The sequence below is a fragment of the Podarcis vaucheri genome (assembly GCF_965113315.1).
Source record: "Podarcis vaucheri genome assembly, chromosome: 2".
Taxonomy (NCBI): Eukaryota; Metazoa; Chordata; class Lepidosauria; order Squamata; family Lacertidae; genus Podarcis; species Podarcis vaucheri.
The window spans coordinates 131,833,680-131,854,821 of NC_138760.1; the positions used below are offsets into that span (position 1 = coordinate 131,833,680).

At 45.5% G+C, this 21,142-nt stretch overlaps 2 protein-coding genes across 9 annotated transcripts in view; both read right to left on the reverse strand.

Annotated features, from left to right (window-relative positions):
• LOC309525757 (uncharacterized protein) overlaps positions 1-18,301 on the reverse strand; it is a 30,642-nt gene extending 12,341 nt beyond the window's left edge. For 4 of the 8 annotated variants that reach the window (XM_082211266.1, XM_082211265.1, XM_082211264.1 and 1 more), the window contains exons 1-3: positions 18,202-18,301; positions 16,107-16,281; positions 5,534-5,660 (exon numbers count right to left, since the gene is read on the reverse strand). In XM_082211266.1, coding sequence (XP_082067392.1) covers positions 5,534-5,660; positions 16,107-16,181 — 202 coding nt within the window. In that variant the 5' untranslated portion in view covers positions 16,182-16,281; positions 18,202-18,301. Of the gene's footprint in view, positions 1-4,096; positions 4,187-5,533; positions 5,661-5,789; positions 5,942-8,043; positions 8,187-16,106; positions 16,282-18,201 lie in introns of those variants that run through there. The other 4 variants (XM_082211261.1, XM_082211263.1, XM_082211262.1 and 1 more) reach the window with 4 other exon arrangements.
• LOC309525787 (uncharacterized protein) lies at positions 11,065-15,432 on the reverse strand. The gene is made up of 3 exons (XM_082211346.1): positions 15,372-15,432; positions 13,851-13,931; positions 11,065-13,271 (listed from the first exon to the last, which is right to left on the reverse strand). The coding sequence occupies exons 1-3, from the start codon at positions 15,415-15,417 to the stop codon at positions 11,659-11,661; spliced, it is 1,740 nt and encodes a 579-aa protein (XP_082067472.1). The 5' UTR covers positions 15,418-15,432; the 3' UTR covers positions 11,065-11,658.
• Positions 18,302-21,142: the final 2,841 nt, after the last annotated feature.

Below are 21,142 nucleotides of genomic sequence, written 5' to 3' on the forward strand. Positions count from 1 at the left end.
CCGATTAAGATGGAGTTAAAAGGAGTTGAAGAGCGAACTTTCAGATGGAGACTGAATGATAACTTATGGGCCGACCAAAAATTTGCTGAAAAAATACAGAAAAAACTGGTAGAATACTTTCAGGATAACTTAGATAAAGGGACAAAACTGAGTACTGTATGGGATGCAAGTAAGGCAGTGGTGAGGGGCCTATGTATCCAACAAGAAGCATGGAAAAGAAAGAATAAAGAAAAAAAGACAAGAGAGATTTTGAGACAGATTACGGACAACGAACAAAAGCTGATTAAAAAACCTAATAATGAGAAGATAAAGCAGGAAATAAAGGCTCTACAAACCCAATTTGCTATGTTAATAAATAATGAGGTCGAATGGAATATAAAAAGGTTAAGACAAAAAAATTTCGAGTTTGCAAATAAATCTGGAAAATGGCTTGCTTGGCAGGTAAAAAGAAGAAAAGAACAAAAACTAATTAATAAAATCGAATTAAACGGAGAAGAAATTACCGACCCAAAAGAAATCAGGAAAGGGTTTGTGGACTATTATAAACAACTATACAGGAAAAGTGAAAGGAACAACAAAGAAAAAATAGAAAGATATCTGGAAGGAAAGATGTTGAGGAAGATTCCGATAGATCAAAAAGAACAACTAAATGCCCTAATATGTAGAGAAGAAGTAGAAGAAGTGATAAAAGCATTAAAAAGAGGGAAGGCACCGGGCCCTGATGGGTTTACATCAAGTTATTACAAAGAAATGAAAGACACGTTGATAACCCCGCTGACTGAAGTAATGAATAATATATTAAAAGAAAGGGATATTCCAGATACATGGAAAGAGGCGTTTATTACAATAATTCCAAAACAAGATTCGGACCCAACTCAAATCAAGAACTACAGACCCATTTCTTTATTAAACACAGATTATAAGATCTTTGCTGGTGTTTTAGCTAAAAGAATAAAAAAGATACTATCAAAAATCATACATAAAGACCAAGCTGGGTTTCTGCCGGGAAGACAAATAAGTGATAATACAAGAAATATAGTTAACATTATTGAATTCTTATCCAGTAGGTGCGACAAACCAGCATGTCTAATTTTTGTAGACGCGGAGAAAGCGTTCGATAATGTGGTCTGGGACTTTATGATGAAAAACTTAGAGGTGATGGAGGTGGGCCAGGAATTTTTGAATGGCATAAGGGCAATCTACACAGAGCAAAAAGCAAGTCTGATAGTCAATAATGTTATATCTGAAGATATCAAAATAGCTAAGGGAACAAGACAGGGGTGCCCACTCTCGCCACTGTTATTTATAGTGATTCTGGAAACCCTATTAAATGCAATAAGACAAAACAAACAAATTAAAGGGGTGACTTTAGGTAACAATGAATATAAAGTCAAAGCTTACGCAGATGATGTGGTCCTGACGGTGGAAGAGCCGATAGAAAGTATAAAGGAGATTCTGGACGAGATGGGAAAATTTGGTAATATAGCGGGATTTAAATTGAACAAAGGGAAAACAAAAATGATTGTTAAAAATTTGGATCAGGATAAGACTGAATTACTGCAGCAAAGAACAGGGATTGAGGTAGTTAGAAAGGTTAAGTACTTGGGAATATGGCTCTCTGGAAAGAATATTGATCTATATCAAAATAATTACACCCCAGTTTGGAACAGAATAAAAAAAGATCTGGAGACCTGGGCCAGAATGAAATTATCATTCTGGGGGCGAATATCAATGGTTAAGATGATGGTGCTCCCTAAGTTATTATTTTTGTTTCAAACTATACCCATAATAAAAGGTACAAAAGATTTTAGAGATTGGCAAAAGACGATCTCAAGATATGTCTGGGAAGGGAAGAAGCCCAGAATTAAATTTAAATTACTGACAGAAATAAAAGAAAGAGGTGGCTTCTCCCTACCAGACATGAGACTGTATTACGAGGCAGCATGTTTGTGCTGGTTGAAAGAGTGGGTAAAGTTGGAAAATAAAGAACTTCTAGATTTGGAAGGATATAATAACAGATTTGGGTGGCACGCGTACCTATGGTGCGATAAAAAGAGGGCTCACAAGGGGTTTAGCGATCATGTTTTCAGAGGCGCGTTAATAGAGGTCTGGGATAGATATAAAAACATACTAGAACCAAAAACCCCCCACTGGTTATCCCCGTTAGAGATAATGGGGGTAAAGAAAATCAATATGAGAGGAAAGTGGGGAAAATACGACGAAATGGTGACCAATGAAGGAGGAAAGTGGAAAATAAAATCATACGACCAAGTTAAAGGGTTTACATACGATTGGCTGCACTATTTTCAGATTAATGAAATGTTCAAAAAAGAGGTGAAGGAAAGGGGTTATGAGGAAAAAGAATCTAGATACCAAAAAGAGATAATAAACAATGAACATAAAAATCTGTCAAAAATGTATAAAATACTGCTGGAATGGAATACGAAGGACGAAGAAGTGAGATCAGTGATGGTTCAGTGGGCGAGGGACTTTGGGTACAGTATCCAATTGGAAGATTGGAATAGGTTATGGAAGGTGAATATAAAATTTACGGCGTGTACCTTACTGAAAGAAAACATGATGAAGATGCTTTACAGGTGGTATATGACACCAGTGAAGCTGGCAAAGATGTATAAGGTAGACAATAAATGTTGGAAGTGTGGACAGAAAGAAGGGACATTCTATCATCAATGGTGGGAATGCAAAAAAATTAAAAGGTTTTGGGAGGAGATTTACAATGAAATGAAAAAAATGCTGAGATACACCTTCGCCAAAAAACCAGAAATCTTCCTATTGGGTATGGTAAGGAAGGATATTGAAAGGAAAGATCGCAAACTTTTCCAGTATGCGGTAACGGCTGCTAGAATTGTGTTAGCCCAGAGATGGAAGCAGGAGGAAATCCCAACTGTGGAAGAGTGGAGAGAAAAACTGACAGAATATGTAGAACTTGACAGGTTAACAGGGAAAATTAGATATACCAAAGACCAAAAGTTTATTCAAGACTGGGAGAAATTTGTGGGCTATCTGGAAAATAACTGTGAGGTAAATACAACGCTAGTGGGTTTTAAAGAGGCACTGTAAAGACCCAATAAGTATTGTCTATTAGAAACAATGAAAGAAAGGAGGAAAAATGGCAATATGTAAGAATGGAATGTGTAAGAAAGGATAACTACGAATGATTGTCAGTAACGTTGAAGGAAGTCAAAAATGGATAAGAATGTTGTAACATGGATAAAATGTATAATTGGTTGGAAACCAATAAAATTTTAAAATGCAAAAAAAAAAAAAAAAAAGAAATTATAAAATATTAGTAGAAATGGAAGATCAAGAAGATCAATTAAAAGAGGTGTGGGAAAAGGAGACAACAGGGCAGATAGTCAAAGCTGGGAAATATGGGAGAAACGGATGTTGAAAATGTTGTCTATAAGAATAAAAGAAAATTATTATAAATTAGTTTGAAGATGGTATTTAACACCAGTCAGACTGAATCAAATAAACAACGAATATTTGGTGTTAGGTTGGAGCGGATGCCAGGAAGCAAGGAATTATGTTCCCATATGGTGGGGGTGTAAATATGTACAATTTTTTTAGGCAAGGGGTGTTTAAGGAGATAACAGAAATCAATGGGTAAAAGCTGACCAACAGACCAGAAGTAGCACTGTTACCGATTTACGATGGGGTGGAAGGTTCGCAGGCAAACTTGCTCTCAAATTTACTGACTGCTGCACGAATTATGATAGCTAGGAAGGGGAAGGGGCAAGCAGAATATAAAATGGAAGAATGGTTTAAAGAGGTGTGGGATATAGCTATTAATGATAAATTAACATGTGCCATTAAGGTAAGATGAAGAATATGCAGGAGGAATAATTTTGAGGAGATATGGAGGGTGTGTGTAGAATTTCTACTGTTAAAACAGAAAGGGGTCAAGCCATCTCAAGAGGTGCTGAAATATTGGTAGGTTGGATAATTACAATGGAATGGCCTGGGTGATGGGTGCACATTTTTATTCTTACTTATTTATGATTATCACTTTGTAAAAATAAAATGAAAAATAAAAAAATAAAAAACACCGTTTTTTAGCTTCCCCACTATGCACCTTCCCACAGCTTTCTTGTCCCGGGGCTTCCTGTCCGTGAGTTTCTCTACCTGGAGTCAACATGTGAGGTCAATTCACACATCACTGCTGGGATGGGGATGTTCCAGGACAGGTAGAGGCATAGAGTTTTTGTGAAGATTTTGTCTCAGTTTTGTGAAGATTTTTGGAATGTTTTTATTTTGCTGCTGTAGTGGATCCAACCTCTTACCACCAATTAATAGTGTGGCGGACTCACCCTGCTAACTGCCCCCAATAAAATATTGCACACACACCTCACTTTATGCCAATTACACCGAGTTTCACCATTTACCACGGGTTATTGTGTGGGGGACTTTTGTGAAGGAAAAATTAGTGATTTAGAGTCTCAGGCAGGAGTTGATCCAACAGACAGGAAAAGTTTCACTAAATAAAAAGAGGTTGTGGGTCAGGAAATGTGTCCTTTCGAGTAGAACCTATTACTAAAACGAGACATAAAGATGTCACAAGCTTAAAGACAATACTATAGGCACAGCTCTTCTTAAACTTCAGTTGCTAAAGAAATAAGTTGGTACACTTCAGGCAGGTGTTCTGGTTTCCAAAATAAATGGCAAAATGCTTGACTCAGTTTCTGTTAACTGAAGGAGCGTCTCCACCCCCATCGTTCTGCCCGGACACTGAGGTCCAGTGCCATGGGCCTTCTGGCGGTTCCCTAACTGCGAGAAGCCAAGTTACAGGGAACCAGGCAGAGGGCCTTCTCGGTGGTGGCGCCCGCCCTGTGGAACACTCTTCCACCAGATGTCAAAGAGAACAACTACCAGACTTTTAGAAGACATCTGAAGGCAGCCCTGTTTAGGGAAGCTTTTAATTTTTGATGTATTACAGTATTTTAATTTTTTGGAGGGAAGCCGCCCAGAGTGGCTGGGGAAGCCCAGGCAGATGGGCGGGGTATAAATAATAAATTATTATTAGTAGTAGTTATAAGAGTGGTTCAATTAAATAATACAACACAGCTTCCTTCACTGATCAATGTCCTGGTTCATGAGCGAGGGGAACTTTCCCTCTCTAAGCAACCCCACTCCCGAGGTAATTCAAAAATGGCGTGACACACTGAAGAAGTGTGCATGCACACGAAAGCTCATACCAAGAACTAACTTAGTTGGTCTTTAAGGTGCTACTGGAAGGCATTTTTTTTTTATTATTATTATTATTATTATTATTATTATTATTGGAGTTCCCTACGATTCTACAAGATGGGGGGGCGGAGGGAGGGGAGAGGAGGGTGGCAGCTCCCCCACAGCCCTGAACAATAGAGAGTATCTCACTTACATGGGATTTGGGGGGAAGGAGAGGAGAAGGCAGCAGGTGTTCTTACGTTGTCACTACACAGCATGAATAAATGGCACAAAGGTTCCCACCTCCAACGTCTAGCAGCCAAGAGGGATACAAATCTGCCCTTACCTAGAGAGGCCACCATCTCATAATTCTCCTCCATGACTTCCTTGTGCAGAGCTCTTTGGCCTGGATCCAACAGAGCCCACTCCTCCTCCGTGAAAAACACAGCCACCTCCTCAAAGGTCAAGAGGGCCTGGAAGAAGAAGAGGAAGAAGACAGAGCTTCTCTTTGATCGCCATCATCCCCACTCAACACAGAGGGAGGCTGGGTGGTCCCATCTGTGCCTCTTCCCTCCTCCCTGCTCCCGTTGCTCTTTCCCTACCTGAGGAAGCTGCCTGGCTCCTCTTCCCACTCCACCTTTAAGGAGAGACGGTCCAAAGGATGCCTCAGAGGCCATTGTGCTGCCTGTAGGCGATTTGGAGGAGGCGTAAACTGAGCCACTTCTGCTCCTCTCTCAGCTGTTGTCACGATGTACTTCAAAGCAGGAACAATAGAGAAAGGCAGATTTATTTAGACAGATGGCAGACCTTTGCCTCGGGAACAAAGCTAGACAACCTCTGGAATTGGCAAAACGTGCATCAAACTACACATTTTCTAAGAATCCTTGCATTAATTGCACATGTCTCCAGACCTTTAACTCAAGGTCGCACAGGAGCTGTGTAGCAAAGTGTGGGTCTCCCTGGTCCAAGTCCAGCACCCTAACTGTGGGCTGGGGAACCTCAGTAGCAGCGGCTAAATCCAGCCCTTGAGGCCTCAGCAATCTCCCAGGCCACCCCTCCCCCTTAAAATCACTGCCCTGGATCCTCCTATTGAATGGCTGGAAAAGACCCTTGGAATGAATGTAGCTACTGGACAAAGGTCAAATTTGCACCCATAGCTCCAACCACCCTGATCTCTGGCCCCACCCACCAATGGAATGTGGCCCCTGGACGACTGTTCAGAAGGGAATGTGGCCCTCTGGCTGGAGAACACGCCCACACCCGTTACAATAGCTATATTTTACTGAGACTGCCCCACCTTACAGGGCTGTTGTGCTTTCATCCCGCCCCCCTTGTTACTAGGCCCTCCTGGGGTGAGGGTGGCAGCGAGACCCTCAGGATTGCTGCACTCGGCCAATCCTGAAACGCCCCCTCGAATCCATTTCTGTCCCCAGAAATTCCAGTTAGGGAGGGGGCGTTTAATTCCTCTCCAGCCTTTGCCATAAGGATATTCAAAGGTCCCCTAAGAATCTAATCAGCTTCAAATCCTGCCACCCATTTGCTTTGGCTCACCTTGCAGGGTCCTTGTGTGAGCATTGCCCAGGTGGTGGGCTTTAGAAGACCTATAGTGTTAGAAGACCCTCCTGGCAACCTGGAAGGGGACAAGGCCAGGCAGGAGTGAGGCTGCCAGAACCGGCAGAGAAAGTCCCTCAGCACCTCTGCGCTGGGCCAGTCCTGCAAGACAGGCCAGATCTCCCACCCCTGGGGGCTCTGATTCTCCTTTCTGACAAAGTCTCAAGAGGATATCTGGAGAAGCCTATTTTTGGAAAGAAGGAGCATCAAAAACTCATCCCCCTTCCTCTTTCCCCCAAGTCCAGCTGGAGAGGGGGCAATTCTTTAACTCCTCCAATCATTGCCTTGAAGCTTTTTAAAGGGCTCCTGAGACCTTGATCAGTTTCAATTCCTGCCATCCATGGGCCCATTTCTCTTGCCAAGCAGGAGGGAAACAGACAAGGTGCTTTTTCATGCTTCAGGAAATCAGGAATGCGCCTCTTCCCTCCAGTTTTGGGGAACAAAAGCAGCATAGCAAATCCTCCCCAACTGCACCCCCCAACATGGGAAACCCAACAGGGCTCTTTCCTTTGTGCCAAAGCAACCTCAGCCGGCCAGACTGGGATTTCTGAAAGGGGGGCTGGGGGGCCTCCTCCCTCCTTCTCACATCAGCCTCTTTCTTACTCAGGAAGCTCCGGAGGCCAATGTCAAGGGAACTGTCCACCTCTCACCCCCCACCCAACTCAAAATCTCCCCCCTCTCCCCCAATCCAGAGGCGACTCTGTTCTCCAGCTGCTTCCACTTCCTCTCCCCTGCTTGCCCCCCCCATCTCCGCCCCACTGAGGCAGGGGCTTCGGCAGCAGATTTCGGGGGGGGGGGCAGATCAGGGTCCAGAAGGAGGTCAGCCCCCCCCTCCCGCCCAGACCGGCTCCCTGACGCAGGAGGCCAAGGGAGGGGGGTTGTTCTAGGCTCAGTGTGAAGAAATACATAAAAATGGGTTAGGAGGCTGGGTCTAAGATGGGGGGGGGAATGTCACCTGGTGACTTGCAGTGCATAGGTGCCAGCTTCCCGGGTCCCTGAGCACCCACCCAATTCCCCATGAAGGGGCCGGGCACCCACAAATTTCGGTGCCAGGGCCATGCATACTGAATGGCACCCACAGCCCCAGGGGACCCACGGTCGTGGGGTGAAACTGGCACAACTGGTTCCGTGTCCCAGTCAGGTTGCACGGGGGGGGGGAGGGGAGGAACGTCTCAGGAAGCAAAATGTCTCCCCCCCCCATCTTAGTTGATCTCTCCGCTTCCAAGAGGATCCTGCAATGCAAACCTTGTTTGGGGGAGAGGACGCCCCCCCCCTTTTGCAGCCGATGGCAGACTGCCTTTCCTGCTTCCCAGAGGGAAAGGGGGGAGCCCTTCCTTGCTTTGATGCCCCCCCTCACCTTCCCCCCCCTCCCGCCCTATTTGTAGATTCACAGGGAGGAAATGCAAATTATTCTCCCTCCCTGCACCCCAAATCACGCCCCCCCCCGAAACATTGCACCTTTTCCCTCCTCCTCCTTTGCAGGCCTCCTTCTCTTCCGGGGGTGCGCATGGAGACCCCACCCCTCCAACATTAACTCTACCCCCCCCGCCCTCCTCCGTCACTTCCTGCCTCTCTAGGAAGAGAGTTCGTTCACCCAGGGTGACCCCCCCTCCCTGCAAGCAGAGACCTAGGAATGTAGTGGGAAGGGACCCCCCCCTGCCCCGCCCCGAAGGTCATGGAGCCCAGTGTCCCTCAGCCTTTTTCCGACCATGGCCCCCTCCCGACCTTCTTTCCTTCCTTTGCCCCCCCCCCGACGGTAGAAAGGTAGCTATTTAAATATTTTGCTTGTACATAGACCTTTTTTATTTATAAATCTACTACGAAACACGGGCACTTTCTGCTTTTCTTTCTTCACTTCTCACTTCCCTCTGTGGCCCCCGAGTCTCGTGCCCTGGCCCCCCATTTACACGATGTTCACCTGTGGCCCCCTTGGAATATCCATATGCCCCCCCCCTTTAGAAACACTGTTTTAGTCTTTAACCAGTTACCTGGGAGTAAACCCCATTGAATTGAGTGGGACTGATTTCTGAGTAAACATCCTGTTCAAGCCTAAGGATTTTTATTCAGAAGTAATTCCCACTGAGTTCTATGCGACAGATTTTCCCAACTGGGCAAGTTCTGCAGAAGCTGTTGAAAAGAAAGTCATAGACCCCCCACTTTTGAGATTTTTTTCTGTCTCTACAGTAGTTTCTGTTGTGTGAATGGTGCTGTGGATCCCTGGGGGGGGGGGTTACCTGGAGTGGGCAGACTACCTATTGGGAACAGCTGCTTTAGCGCTCTGATTTCAGGAGCCCCTTATGGTTTCTCCCCATGGGTTTCATTTTGGGGAAAATTAGCAATGAGCCTACAGTGAAGCATTTTGCACACTTTTGTCACACGCCTGCTTGATTCAAGATGCTCCCACACTCCCCTGTGCCACCTTCCCATGTCCTGCAAAACATGCAGAGAGGAATTGGGTCTTTCCTGGTACTCCCACTAAACACTCCCTTTATTCCTGAGACCCTACCTGCCCGCAGACCATTTTGCCTGAGTGGTGCATGCGCTAGTTACCTCCCACTTGCACTACTGCAATGCGGTCTGCTTGGGGCTACCTTTGAAGGTGACCCAGAAACTACAACTAATCCAGAATGTGGCAGCCACTGAGATGATATAACATTGGTCCTAAAGTATCTTCACTGGCTCCCAGTATGTTTACGAGCACAAGTCAAAATGTTGGTGCTGGCCTAAACAGCCTTGGCCCAGTATACCCGAAGGAGCGTCTCCACCCCCATCATCCAGACTGGACAATGAGGTCATCCTCTGATGGTCTTTTGGTGGTTCCCTCTGTGAGAAGTTATAGGGTAGCAGGCAGAGGGCCTTCTCGGTAGTGGCGCCCTCCCATCAGATGTTAAAGAGATAAACAGCTACAGTGGTACATCTGGTTGCGAATGCCTCTGGTTGCGCACGCTTCGGGTTACAAGCTCCGCCACCCCAGTAGTAGCTGTTCCTGGTTGCGAACTTTGCCCCAGGATGCAAGCGGAAATCGCACACCAGAAGCATGCATGCAGCAGGAAGCACCATTAGCGAAAGCACGCCTCATGCTATGAGTGGTTTCCGGTTATGAATGGACCCCCGGAATGGATTCCATTAGTAACCAGAGGTACCACTGTACACAACTTTCCTAAACATAGTTCTGTATCAGGAAGCATTTAATAATTGATGTTTTGTGTGTTTTTCTTCTGTCAGAAGTAGTCCAGAGTGTCTGGCTCAACCCAATCAGATTATTATTATTGCTTGTCACAAAAGCAGTAGCCCTGGGGTTGCTACATGATGCTTAGGAGTGAAAATGGACCGACTAGGGGATTCAATGGTACCTGCAGCATCTTTTCTTTCCAAAATTGTTCCATTCTTCCACTGAGTTGTCTTTGTGCCACAGATGGAGAGGTAAGGGTTAATTTCACACATGTGGACCCCTCCCTGTGCCCTATTGGTTGGAAGGAAGTTTCTTGTTGGCTGCAATAGTGGGGTAAAGGTAAAGGGACCCCCTGACCATTAGGTCCAGTCATGACCGACTCTGGGGTTGCAGCGCTCATCTTGCTTTATTGGCCGAGGGAGCTGGCGTACAGCTTCCGGGTCATGTGGCCAGCATGGCTAAGCCGCTTCTGGCGAACCAGAGCAGCGCACGGGAACGCCCTTTACCTTCCCGCCGGAGTGGTACCTATTTATCTACTTGCACTCTGACGTGCTTTCAAACTGCTAGGTTGGCAGAAGGGATCGAACAAAGGGAGCTCACCCCGTCGCGAAGATTCAGCAAGTCCTAGGCTCTGTGGTTTAACCCACAGCGCCACCTGCGTCCCTGCTGTAATAGTAGGTATGCTTCTAGACCCCCACTGCCCTGTTGCCACCTTCCCACCTCATGCAAAATGCACAGCTAAGAGCTGAGACTTTCCTGCCTCTTCCACTAAACACCCCCTTTACTCCTGCTGCCACCAGCTATGTTTTATCTTAAGGCAGCCCTGTTCAGGGAAGCTTTTAATCTGTGATATTTTACTGTATTTTTTGTTTCTATGGAAGCCACCCAGAGTAGCTGGGGAAACCCAGCCAGATGGGCGGGGTACAAATAAATAATAATAATAATAATAATTATTATTATTATTATTATTATTATTATTATCTGAACACTTTGCCCTTCACAGAATGAGGAGGCATTGCAGCACTATTAATGTATGACCTACAGACCATGTATTCAGGTTTACTTTATGCAGATAAGAAGTTGCTTTCAGCCTGTTTCTTATTTGTTGCTTTATTGCAGTTAAAACAATGAGCCTCATGCCACCGTTCCTATACTAGTTCAACCAACTCTTTTTGCAGAGCAACACCACGAATCTCACACTCCCATTTTCACAACTATCCATTCCTAACTCCAAACATCAACTTTTCCAACTCCCGACCAAAGACTGAAATTCAGCCGACTCTTAGGCCATCATCACTAAACACAACTCCAGATTCACACTCCTTTTCCCCATCTAACAATACAAAGCAGCTTATACTTTACTAAGTATTATGAGGCGTTACCTTCATTACTTTACTACATGAATGTACAACTTTACATTGAAACACCAGAATATCACATACACATAATGCGTTTAGATTTGATTTCTGCCTATAGGAACCTGTTCATCTGAAGGAAGAAGTGAACTCTTGAGGGGAAAACTTTCTACCCTCCATACACCTAAATGGTTTCTCCCCTATGAGTCTGTAAACATTTTGTATGTACTTTATTAAACTGAAGCACTTCAGTTTCACATGTGGTGGGGTTGCCAAAAAAAAAAGAGGAATCTTCTGACTTTAATTCTTTCCACACTCCATACGCCTACATGGTTACTCCCTTGTGTGAGTCCGTTGATGATTTCTAAGTGTTCCACTACAGATGAAGCGTTTTCCACATTCAATACATTTATATGGTTTCTCCCCTGTGTGAGTCTGTTGATGTTTTCTAAGCGTTCCACTCTCAGTGAAGCTCCTTCCACACTCCATACATTTATATGGGTTCACCCCTGTGTGAATTCGCTGATGCTGTCTCAAATTTCCACTGTGACTGAAGCACTTCCCACACTCCATACATCTAAATGGTTTCTCCCCTGTATGAGTTCGTTGATGTACAGTAAGGTATCCATTGTCACTGAAGCTCTGCCCACACTCCATACATTTATATGGTTTCTCCCCCGTATGAATTCGTAGATGTGTTGTAAGAGTTCCATTCCGACTGAAGCTCTGCCCACACTCCTCACATTTAAAGGGTTTATCCCCTGTGTGAATTCGTTGATGTACGGTAAGATTTCCGCTTTCGCTGAAGCTCTTTCCACACTCCATACATTTAAATGGTTTTTCCCCTGTATGTGTCCGTACATGTATGGTAAGTTTTCCATTTTCACTGAAGCTCTTCCCACACTCCATACATTTAAATGGTTTCTCCCCTGTGTGAGTCTGTAGATGTGTTGTAAGACCTCCACTGTGACTGAAGCTCTTCCCACATTCCATACATTTAAATGGTTTCTCCCCTGTGTGAGTTCGTTGATGTCTAGTAAGGTGTGAACACTGTCTGAAGCTCCTTCCACACTCAATACATTTAAAGGGTTTCTCCCCTGTGTGATATCGTTGATGTATAGTAAGGTGTGAGCACTGAAGGAAACACTTGCCACACTCCAAACATTTAAATGGTTTCTCCCCAGTGTGACTTTGCTGATGCACAGTGAGTCTCGAACTACAAATGAAGCACATTCCACACTCCACACATTTATATGGTTTCTCCCCTGTGTGAGTTCGCTGATGTCTTGTAAGAGTTCCATTCTCACTGAAGCACTTCCCACACTCCATACATTTAAATGGTTTCTCACCTGTGTGAGTTCGTTGATGAACGCTAAGATTTCCGCTTTCACTGAAGCTCTTTCCACACTCCATACAGTTAAATGGTTTTTCCCCTGTATGAGTTCGCATATGTATGTTAAGTTTTCCATTTTCACTGAAGCTTTTCCCACACTCCATACATTTAAATGGTTTCTCCCCTGTGTGAGTCTGTAGATGTCTTTTAAGATCTCCACTGTGACTGAAGCTCTTTCCACACTCCATACATTTAAATGGTTTCTCCCCTGTGTGAGTTCGTTGATGTTTAGTAAGGTGTGAACACTGCCTGAAGCTCCTTCCACACTCAATACATTTAAAGGGTTTCTCCCCTTTGTGAATTTGTTGGTGTTTTGTGAGAGATACACTGTGACGGAAGCTTTTTCCACACTCCGTACATTTAAAGGGTTTCTCCCCTGTATGAATTCGTAGATGTGTCATAAGAGTTCCATTCCGTCTGAAGCACCTTCCACACTCCACACATTTAAATGGTTTCTCCTTTGTGTTAGTTTGTAGATGTGTGCTAAGGTGTTCACTCACACTGAAGTAATTTACAGATGGCTCCTCAAAATTCTGATTGCCTTCTTCATCACCTGGTTTAAAGTGGGCGATAAGAAAATATTGTTAGGTCTTCAAGGAAGAGAACCAGAGAACTTAAGACACAGCAAGACCAATCAGCACCTTCTCTTCTTTTAACACCTCCAGCATTCCTCCCTCTGCTATGTACCAATTTTTTAGGAAAGGAAAGGAAATCTGAAAATAGTCTCAAGAACCCTTAGTATCCAGTTCTACCTTCAACTCCCATGTAACACTGAGCACCAAGAGAAACCTTCTATGTTGAGATGAGGCATCTATGGCCCTCAAGATGTGGTTGGACTCTAAGTACCATCAACCCAAGTAAAGATGGCCAATGACCAGGGATGGCGGGAGTTGTAGTGCAGCAACATCTGAAGGGACACACTTTCTCCATCTTCCTCCTCCTGTGAAAATGCTATGACTCTGTATTCAGTTTTCTCCTTCCTCCCTGATCTGTAATATCTCACTGATACATTCCAACCAACTGTTCACATCATCTAAACCTGCACCAGGGTGCTGGAGAAGATAGGCCCGCGTTCTGATCCAAAAAGGAGACATAGAAAATTACAGTCTCACAGCAAACTGGAAGTATGTACCTCTGAATTGGTCCAGGACAACATCCCTGTAATTTTCTGTTCCAAGCGAGGTGTGCTCAGACTTGAGTATCAGAGTCTCTGCTATGTGGACTAAGTAAAACGTAAGTGCTGTATTAGTAGTAGTAGTAGTAGTAGTAGTAGTAGTAGTAGTAATAATAATAATAAACAACTTTTATTTGTATCCCGCCCTCCCTGGCTGAGACTTGGCTCAGGGCGGCTAACATCAAATATGTAACATTGATATAAAATCAAACAATAATTATATTACGTCCAAAAAACAGGTCGGAATCAAAATAATTTCTAATTAGATGGCTTTCCACAGGGTTAGCGTTGGGAACAGTAAATGCTCATCAGGCCCAACTATGTACGCTGATCTTATATGGGCCTGTGAGAATGCTGGGAGGCCTCTTTTGTACTAGTTCTTATACAAAAAGAGGAGAGTGAGGCTGAGCCATGATCAAAGGCTGGCGGAACAACTCTGTCTAACAGGCCCTGCAGAAAGATGTCAAATCTCACAGGGCCCAAATCTCCTGTGGCATAGCGTTCCACCAGACTGGGGCCAAGGCCAAAAAGGTCCTGGCCAGCCTAATCTCCCTGAGGCACGGGATCTCCAGGATGTTATTATTTGCAAACTGTAAGGTCCTCTGTGGGACATACCAGGAGCGGTGGTCCCTTAGGTAAGAGGGTCCTAGGCTGTATAGGGCTTTAAAGGTTAAAACCAGCACCATAAACATGATCCTGTACTCCACCAGGAGCCAGTGCAGCTGTTATAGCACTGGATGAATGTGATCCCGCGGCAAGGACCCCATAAGGAGTCTTGTCACGGCATTCTGAATCTGCTGGAGTTTTGGGGTCAGCTTCAAGGGCAGCCCCACGTAGAGCGAGTTACAATAATCAAGCCTGGAGGTGACTGTGGCTTGGATCACAGTGGCTAAATCAGGGCGAGAGAGGTAAGGAGCCAACTGCTTAGCTTGGCGGAGATGGAAAAATGCCGCCTCTGCTGTGGCTGCAACCTGTGCTTCCATAGAAAGGGAGGCGTCAAGGATTACACCCAAACTCTTGACAGAAGGCGTTGGCACTAATTGCGCCCCCACAAGAGATGGGAGTTCGTGGTAATACAGTGGTACAACTGGTTATGAACTTAATTCGTTCCAGAGGTCCGTTCTCAACTCAAAACAGTTCTTAACCTGAGGCACACTTTCGCTAATGGGGCGATTCCACTCACATCCTGGTGCAAAGTTCGCAACCAGGAGACCTAATTCCAGGTTAGCGGAGCACGTAACCCGAAGCTTTCACAAGAAGGACTGTTTGTAACCACAGATATTACTTTATATGACTCTAAAAATAGACAAAAAATATTAATCTTTTGAAGCAAAGACAATAAAGTATCTGCTGGCCCATTAAAAGCTAATAAATGAAACCTCATGCCACCATTATTAACCTGTGAGTCTCTTTGTAGAGTTTCCCTTTTTAGGTATTTTTGGGGAATTCATACCACAATATCAGCTTATGAAGAGTTACCTACTGACAAAAGTACAGCGTTGCTATAAACTACAATCTTCAACATCAACTTCTTCGGACAACAAAAGAGGCTTCAAGATACTCTCAAGGCAAATCTAAAAAAATGAAGCATAGGCATAGAAAACACTGGCCTGCAAGAGTGACAAGTGGAAAACTGCCGTTACCAAAGGCTTCATGGACTTTGAAGAAACACAAGCTCAGGCCAAAAGGAAGAAACAAGCTAAGAGGAAAGCATGTTTGGCAAAACTTCACTGTGATTAACTCCCGCCCGGAAACCTATGTCCCCACTGTGGAAGGATGTATGGATCCAGAATTGGACTCCACAGTCACTTACGGACACACCATTAAGACCGTGTTCATGGAAGACTTGACTACAAGGATTCGCCAAAGAAGAAGACATGACATGAATAAATGGCTCAAATAACAGTTTCACACTTCCAACGTCTAACAGCCAAGAGGAATAAAAATGTACCCTCACCTAGAAAGGCTGCCATCTCATAATTCTCCTCCATGACTTCCTTGTACACAGCTCTTTGGCCTGGATCCAGCAGAACCCACTCCTCCTCCGTGAAGAACACAGCCACCTCCAAAAAGGTCAAGAGGGCCTGGAAGAAGAAGAGGAAGAAGACAGAGTTTCTCTTAGAATCCCATCATCCCCACTCAACACAGAGGGAGGCTGGGTGGTCCCATCTGTGCCTCTTCCCTCCTACTGATTTCCCATTGCTCTTTCCCTACCTGAGGAAGCTTCCTGGCTCCTCTTTCCACTCCACCTGTAAGAAGAGGCCGTTCAGAGGGGGTCTCAGAGGCCATTGCGTTGCCAGTGGAAAGGACAGAGGAGGAGGCGTAAACTGGGCCACTTCTGGGACTCTGTCAGCTGTTGCCACGATGCACTTCAATGCAGGGAGCAGCTCTTTAAGGAGAAAAATGCAGAAATAATAATAATAATTATTATTATTATTATTATTATTATTATTATTACAGAATTGAATTTATATTCCACCCTATACCCGGATGTCTCAGTGGTTCATAGAAAGGCGGGTTTATTTAGGGTGGGAGACATTTACACAGATAGCATACCTTTTACAAATTACAAATACCAGTACTAATAAATCAATACTCATAAATTCTAATTACAAATGCAAAATCCAAACACATATTATGAAACATATATGAAATAGTTGTGTTGTTGTTGTTTAGTTGTTGAGTCATGTCCGACTCTTCGTGACCCCCTGGACCAGAGCACACCAGGCACTCCTGTCTTCCACTGCCTCCCATAGTTTGGTCAAACTCATGCTGGTAGCTTCAAGAGCACGGTCCAACCATCTCGTCCTCTGCCGTCCCCTTCTCCTTGTGCCCTCCATCTTTCCCAACATCAGGGTCTTTTCCAGGGAGTCTTCTCTTCTCATGAGGTGGCCAAAGTTTTGGAGTCTCAGCTTCAGGATCTGTCCTTCCAGTGAGCACTCAGGGCTGATTTCCTTAAGAATGGATAGGTTTGATCTTCTTGCAGTCCATGGGACTCTCAAGAGTCTCCTCCAGCACCATAATTCAAAAGCATCAATTCTTCGGCGATCAGCCTTCTTAATGGTCCAGCTCTCACTTCCATACATCACTACTGGGAAAACCATGGCTTTAACTATACGGACCTTTGTTGGCAAGGGGATGTCTCTGCTTTTTAAGATGCTGTCTAGGTTTGTCATTGCTTTTCTCCCAAGAAACAGGCATCTTTTAATTTCGTGACAGCTGTGACCATCTGCAGTGATCATGGAGCCCAAGAAAGTAAAATCTCTCACTGCCTCCATTTCTTCCCCTTCTATTTGCCAAGCAGGATGGAAAGTGATGAGTTCCTTTTTCATGCTTCAGGAAATGGAAAATGTTCCTCTTCCCTCCAGTTTTGGGACACAAAAGCAGCACAGCAACCCCCCCCCCAACATGGGAAACCCAACAAGGCTCTTTCCTTTGTGCCAAAGCAACCTCAGCTGGCCAGACTAGGATTTCTGAAAGGGGAGCTGGGGGGCCTCCCCCTTCCCAAGAAGCAAGTTCTTGTTTTCTTTTGCTTCCTTCTCCCATCAGCCTCTTTCTTCCTCAGGAAGCTCTGGAAGCCAATGACAAGGGAATGTCAAGGGAACTGTCCATCTCTCACCCCCCACCCAACTCGAAACCTCCTCCCTCTCCCCCAATCCAGAGGCGACTCTGTTCTCCAGCTGCTTCCACTTCCTCTCCCTTGCTTGCCCTCCCGATCTCCGCCCCACTGAGGCAGGGGCTTCAGCAGCAGATTTCGAAGGGGGGAGCAGATCAGGGTCCTGGAGGAGCTCAGCCCCCCTCCCGCCCAGACCGGCTCCCTGACGAAGGCAGAGCCTGGGGGGAGCGATGGGGGTGCAGCAGTGAGAAGGGAGATGGAGGGTGTTAAACAGAGAGGAGCATCACTAGGCGGAATGGGGCTGCCCCCCATTTGAACGGAGGACTGACTTCTGAGTTAATATGCATAGGGTGGGGCTGCAAATCCCTTTGTAATTAAGTTCCACTGGGGGGGGGGCGCCCTTTTGTGGTTCGTCTCAAGTGCCTTCGCTGCGCTTCGAAAAGGATCTTGCAATGCAAACCCTGTGGGGGGAGGGAGAGGACCTCACTTTGCAACAGGATGGCCTGCATCCAGCCCCCCCCCCCGAATTCCACAAGGAAAGGGCAGAGTCCCTCCTTGCTTTCCTTTCTACCCCCCCCCCTCCTCAATCCTCCCGCCTCCTTTCCCATCTGCCCTCTTTGTAGATTCAGGGGGAGGGAAAGCAAATCCTTCTCCCACCCCTCCACCCCCAAAAAACCCCCCAATATGCGGCACCTCTTTCTCCTCTTCTCCAAGTCCGCTTCTCTTCCTGGAATGAGGATGGAGACCCCTCCCCTCCAAATTGCCTTCCCCCCCCCCCCGCCACAGAAAAAAACTTCCTGCCTCTCTAGGAAGCGGAGCTCATTGACCCAGAGGGAGGGGGAGGGGCAGGAGATCCGCCCCCCCCAAAAAACAGAAATGTCCTTCCTAGCAGGCAAGCTCTATATTCCCGTTTATTGAGTGAGAAATTCATGGGTTCGATTCCCCGCAGAGGCAGCGAAAGACAACACACCCACCCACACCCCAATTTTTGAAAAGCCTCCTCCTGGAAAGGGGTTTAGAGCAGTAAGGGAAGACAACCCTAAAAGGTGGTCCTCCCTGGATGGTTAAATCCAGTCAAAGGCGACTGGCATCTCACTTTCAGGCCGAGGGAGACGGCGTTTGTCCGGTTTCCAGGTCATGTTGTAGCAGGAACCCCCCCCACCCCACCCCAATCATTCTGTTTGCACAAACTTCACACACACTCACACACTACATACGCCACATTTCTGTTATAAATTCATAGAAAATCAACCATACATCGGATTTGCACTGTTCCATTTTTTACTCCATGTGACAAGGACTATCAAAGGGGGGTGGCTTGGTTTCTGGTCAGCCATAATCCCTTCACCACCCCAGCACATCCACAGGAGCCCTGCCCAGTTGCTATGTCAGCCCTGATGATCCCAGACAGAAGACAATCAAAATCACAAAGAACAGTGGATTCACCACAGACTGAAACCAAGGACAATGATCAGATCTTCCCTCTGGGGGCAGGAAACTGCAAACTCCCCATTGTCACCTGGAAAGTACTCATGGGGAGGGGGAAAGGAGGAACCAGCTGGGTGACAGGACACTCAGGTTACCACCACAACTCCTCCCTCAACCCCTCCTTTCTGTAATGTATGCATGATGTTTCTGGGGGTGGGCTTGAGCTAAAGGAGGGGAATTTCAAAAGTTTTTATAAGGTCTTGCAGCCCATTGTTCTGGGTCTTTTCCTCTCTCCTGCGAGTGAGGGGAATACCCTGTTGCAACAGTTCAATAAAGGCCAAGCCTACAGGCTGCTGTTTTGCTCCAAGTTATCCTGGTTGGTGTCTTTACTTTTTGTCCAAGGGAGCCCTCAGATTTTTCCGTTAACAATGTGGCCAGCAGGACTGAACCACTTGTGGTGCAATGGGGCACCATGACGAAAGCCGGAGCGCAGGGAAATGCCGTTTTCCTTCCTGCTGCAGCGGAACCTGTTTATCTACTTGCACTGGTGTGCTTTCGAACTGCTAGGTTGGCAGGGGCTGGGACGGAACTCACCCTGTTGTGGGGATTCAAACCCCCGACCTTCCAATTGGCAAGCCCAAGAGGCTCAGTGGTTTAGACCACAGTGCCACCCGTGTCAATACAATGCGTACCCTTTTTAAAAAAGGGGGAGCTGATGGAGAAAGCTAGACTGTGTTATTGGGAGGGTACAACTCGGTGATAGAGTAGTTGCTTTGCATGCAGAAGGTCTCAGATTCCTATTTTCACGTTTGGTGGGGGTGTACTGTGGTCCATGGCTTCTGGGGAAAAGTTTTTTTATCTGACCTTCAAAATCACTAAACAATATATCCATCCTAGTTCAGCATTTGCCTTATTATAACTAGATTTGACCTCAAATCCTATGCTTCAATCTAAAGAATTAATTTCCTTTCTGTTCACAGCCGCTAGACTAGAGTTACTGCCCAACGATGGAAGGAAACCTCTAAAAAACCAATAACAATAGAGTATTGGATTAATAAACTTAAGACCATTTCTCTATCAGATCACCTCACATAATACCTCTCCAAAAAAGATACCTTTGACACAATCTCCCTTTATTGAAGAACAGGGTATTTTAATGCCAGCATCATCATCATCATCATCTCGGAGGTATTTGTGGAGAAGATTATGATTGGAAGTGTCTAGCCAAGCAGATGGGTAGTTGGGTTCCTATTGAGGGCATTGGGGGAGTCAACATGACCGTGATGTGGGATTGAGGATTGGAGTGATCATTCTGTGATATTATGGCAGTGGACAAAGCTGTATTTACTCTGAATAAATGAATATTGTTGTTTTAATAAAGGTCTCAAATTCAATGCTTTGCATGCAAGAGAAGGTCCCAGGTAAAATCCTTGTCAGGCAGAGACCCCTGTTGGCATCCGTCTGTCTCGGGAGGCGATGGAGGAGGGGGCCTTTGGGGGTGAAGTCCAACTGTGGGCAGCTTGCAAGACCTGCTGTGGCTGCTGCATGTCAGGGGCAAATGCTCAATGCCGGCAGAGGGAGGAGCAACTCCAGATGAACTCTGCTTTTGGCCTGCTATACTGCCAGCTCTTTCTACAGATTTCTGAAAGATGGGCCAATAGTAATAGCTACAATAATAATTTATTATTTATACCCTGCTCTTCTGGCTGGGTTCCCCCAGCCACTCTGGGCAGCTTCCAACGGAATATTAAAAACACGATAAAACATCAAAAACGTGGGCACAGAGATCCCTCTCTCCACATGGAAATGACTCTCCTGAAACCAGTGGCAATGCCCACATTTCCCTGTGCCACCTTCCCTCGCCATGTTGGTTGTTTCCCTCAGCACCTCCTTTATTCCAGCTGCCACCAGGGATTTGATCCACTTTGCCGTTAACATAGCCATGAATGAGAAGCTATTGCAAAACAATCAATTCATGAAATATAAACAACATAGGACAGTTTAAAGCTTGCTTTGTGCACATAAGACAACCGTCCCACTCTTTCTGTGTTTTCATTGTTCCCTTATTGCAATTATAAAAATGGGCTTTATGCTGTTCTTATAGCAGGGAATTGGACTAGAAGACCTTTGGAGTCCCTTTCAACTCTACAGTTCTAGGATTCTAGAGCCAATCCTGCTTCCTAAACACCACTGTTGTCAGGGACAT

Bases quoted from the DNA above. Each gene is read 5' to 3' on its own strand.
- LOC309525787 (XM_082211346.1), bottom strand. From the start codon at position 15,417: ATGTTGAAGATTGTAGTTTATAGCAACGCTGTACTTTTGTCAGTAG. The intron at 13,932-15,371 runs GTAACTCTTCAT...TAGTCCACATAG, and splicing joins CGCTGTACTTTTGTCAGTAG to CAGAGACTCTGATACTCAAG. The intron at 13,272-13,850 runs GTACATACTTCC...ACTTTAAACCAG, and splicing joins TGTCCTGGACCAATTCAGAG to GTGATGAAGAAGGCAATCAG.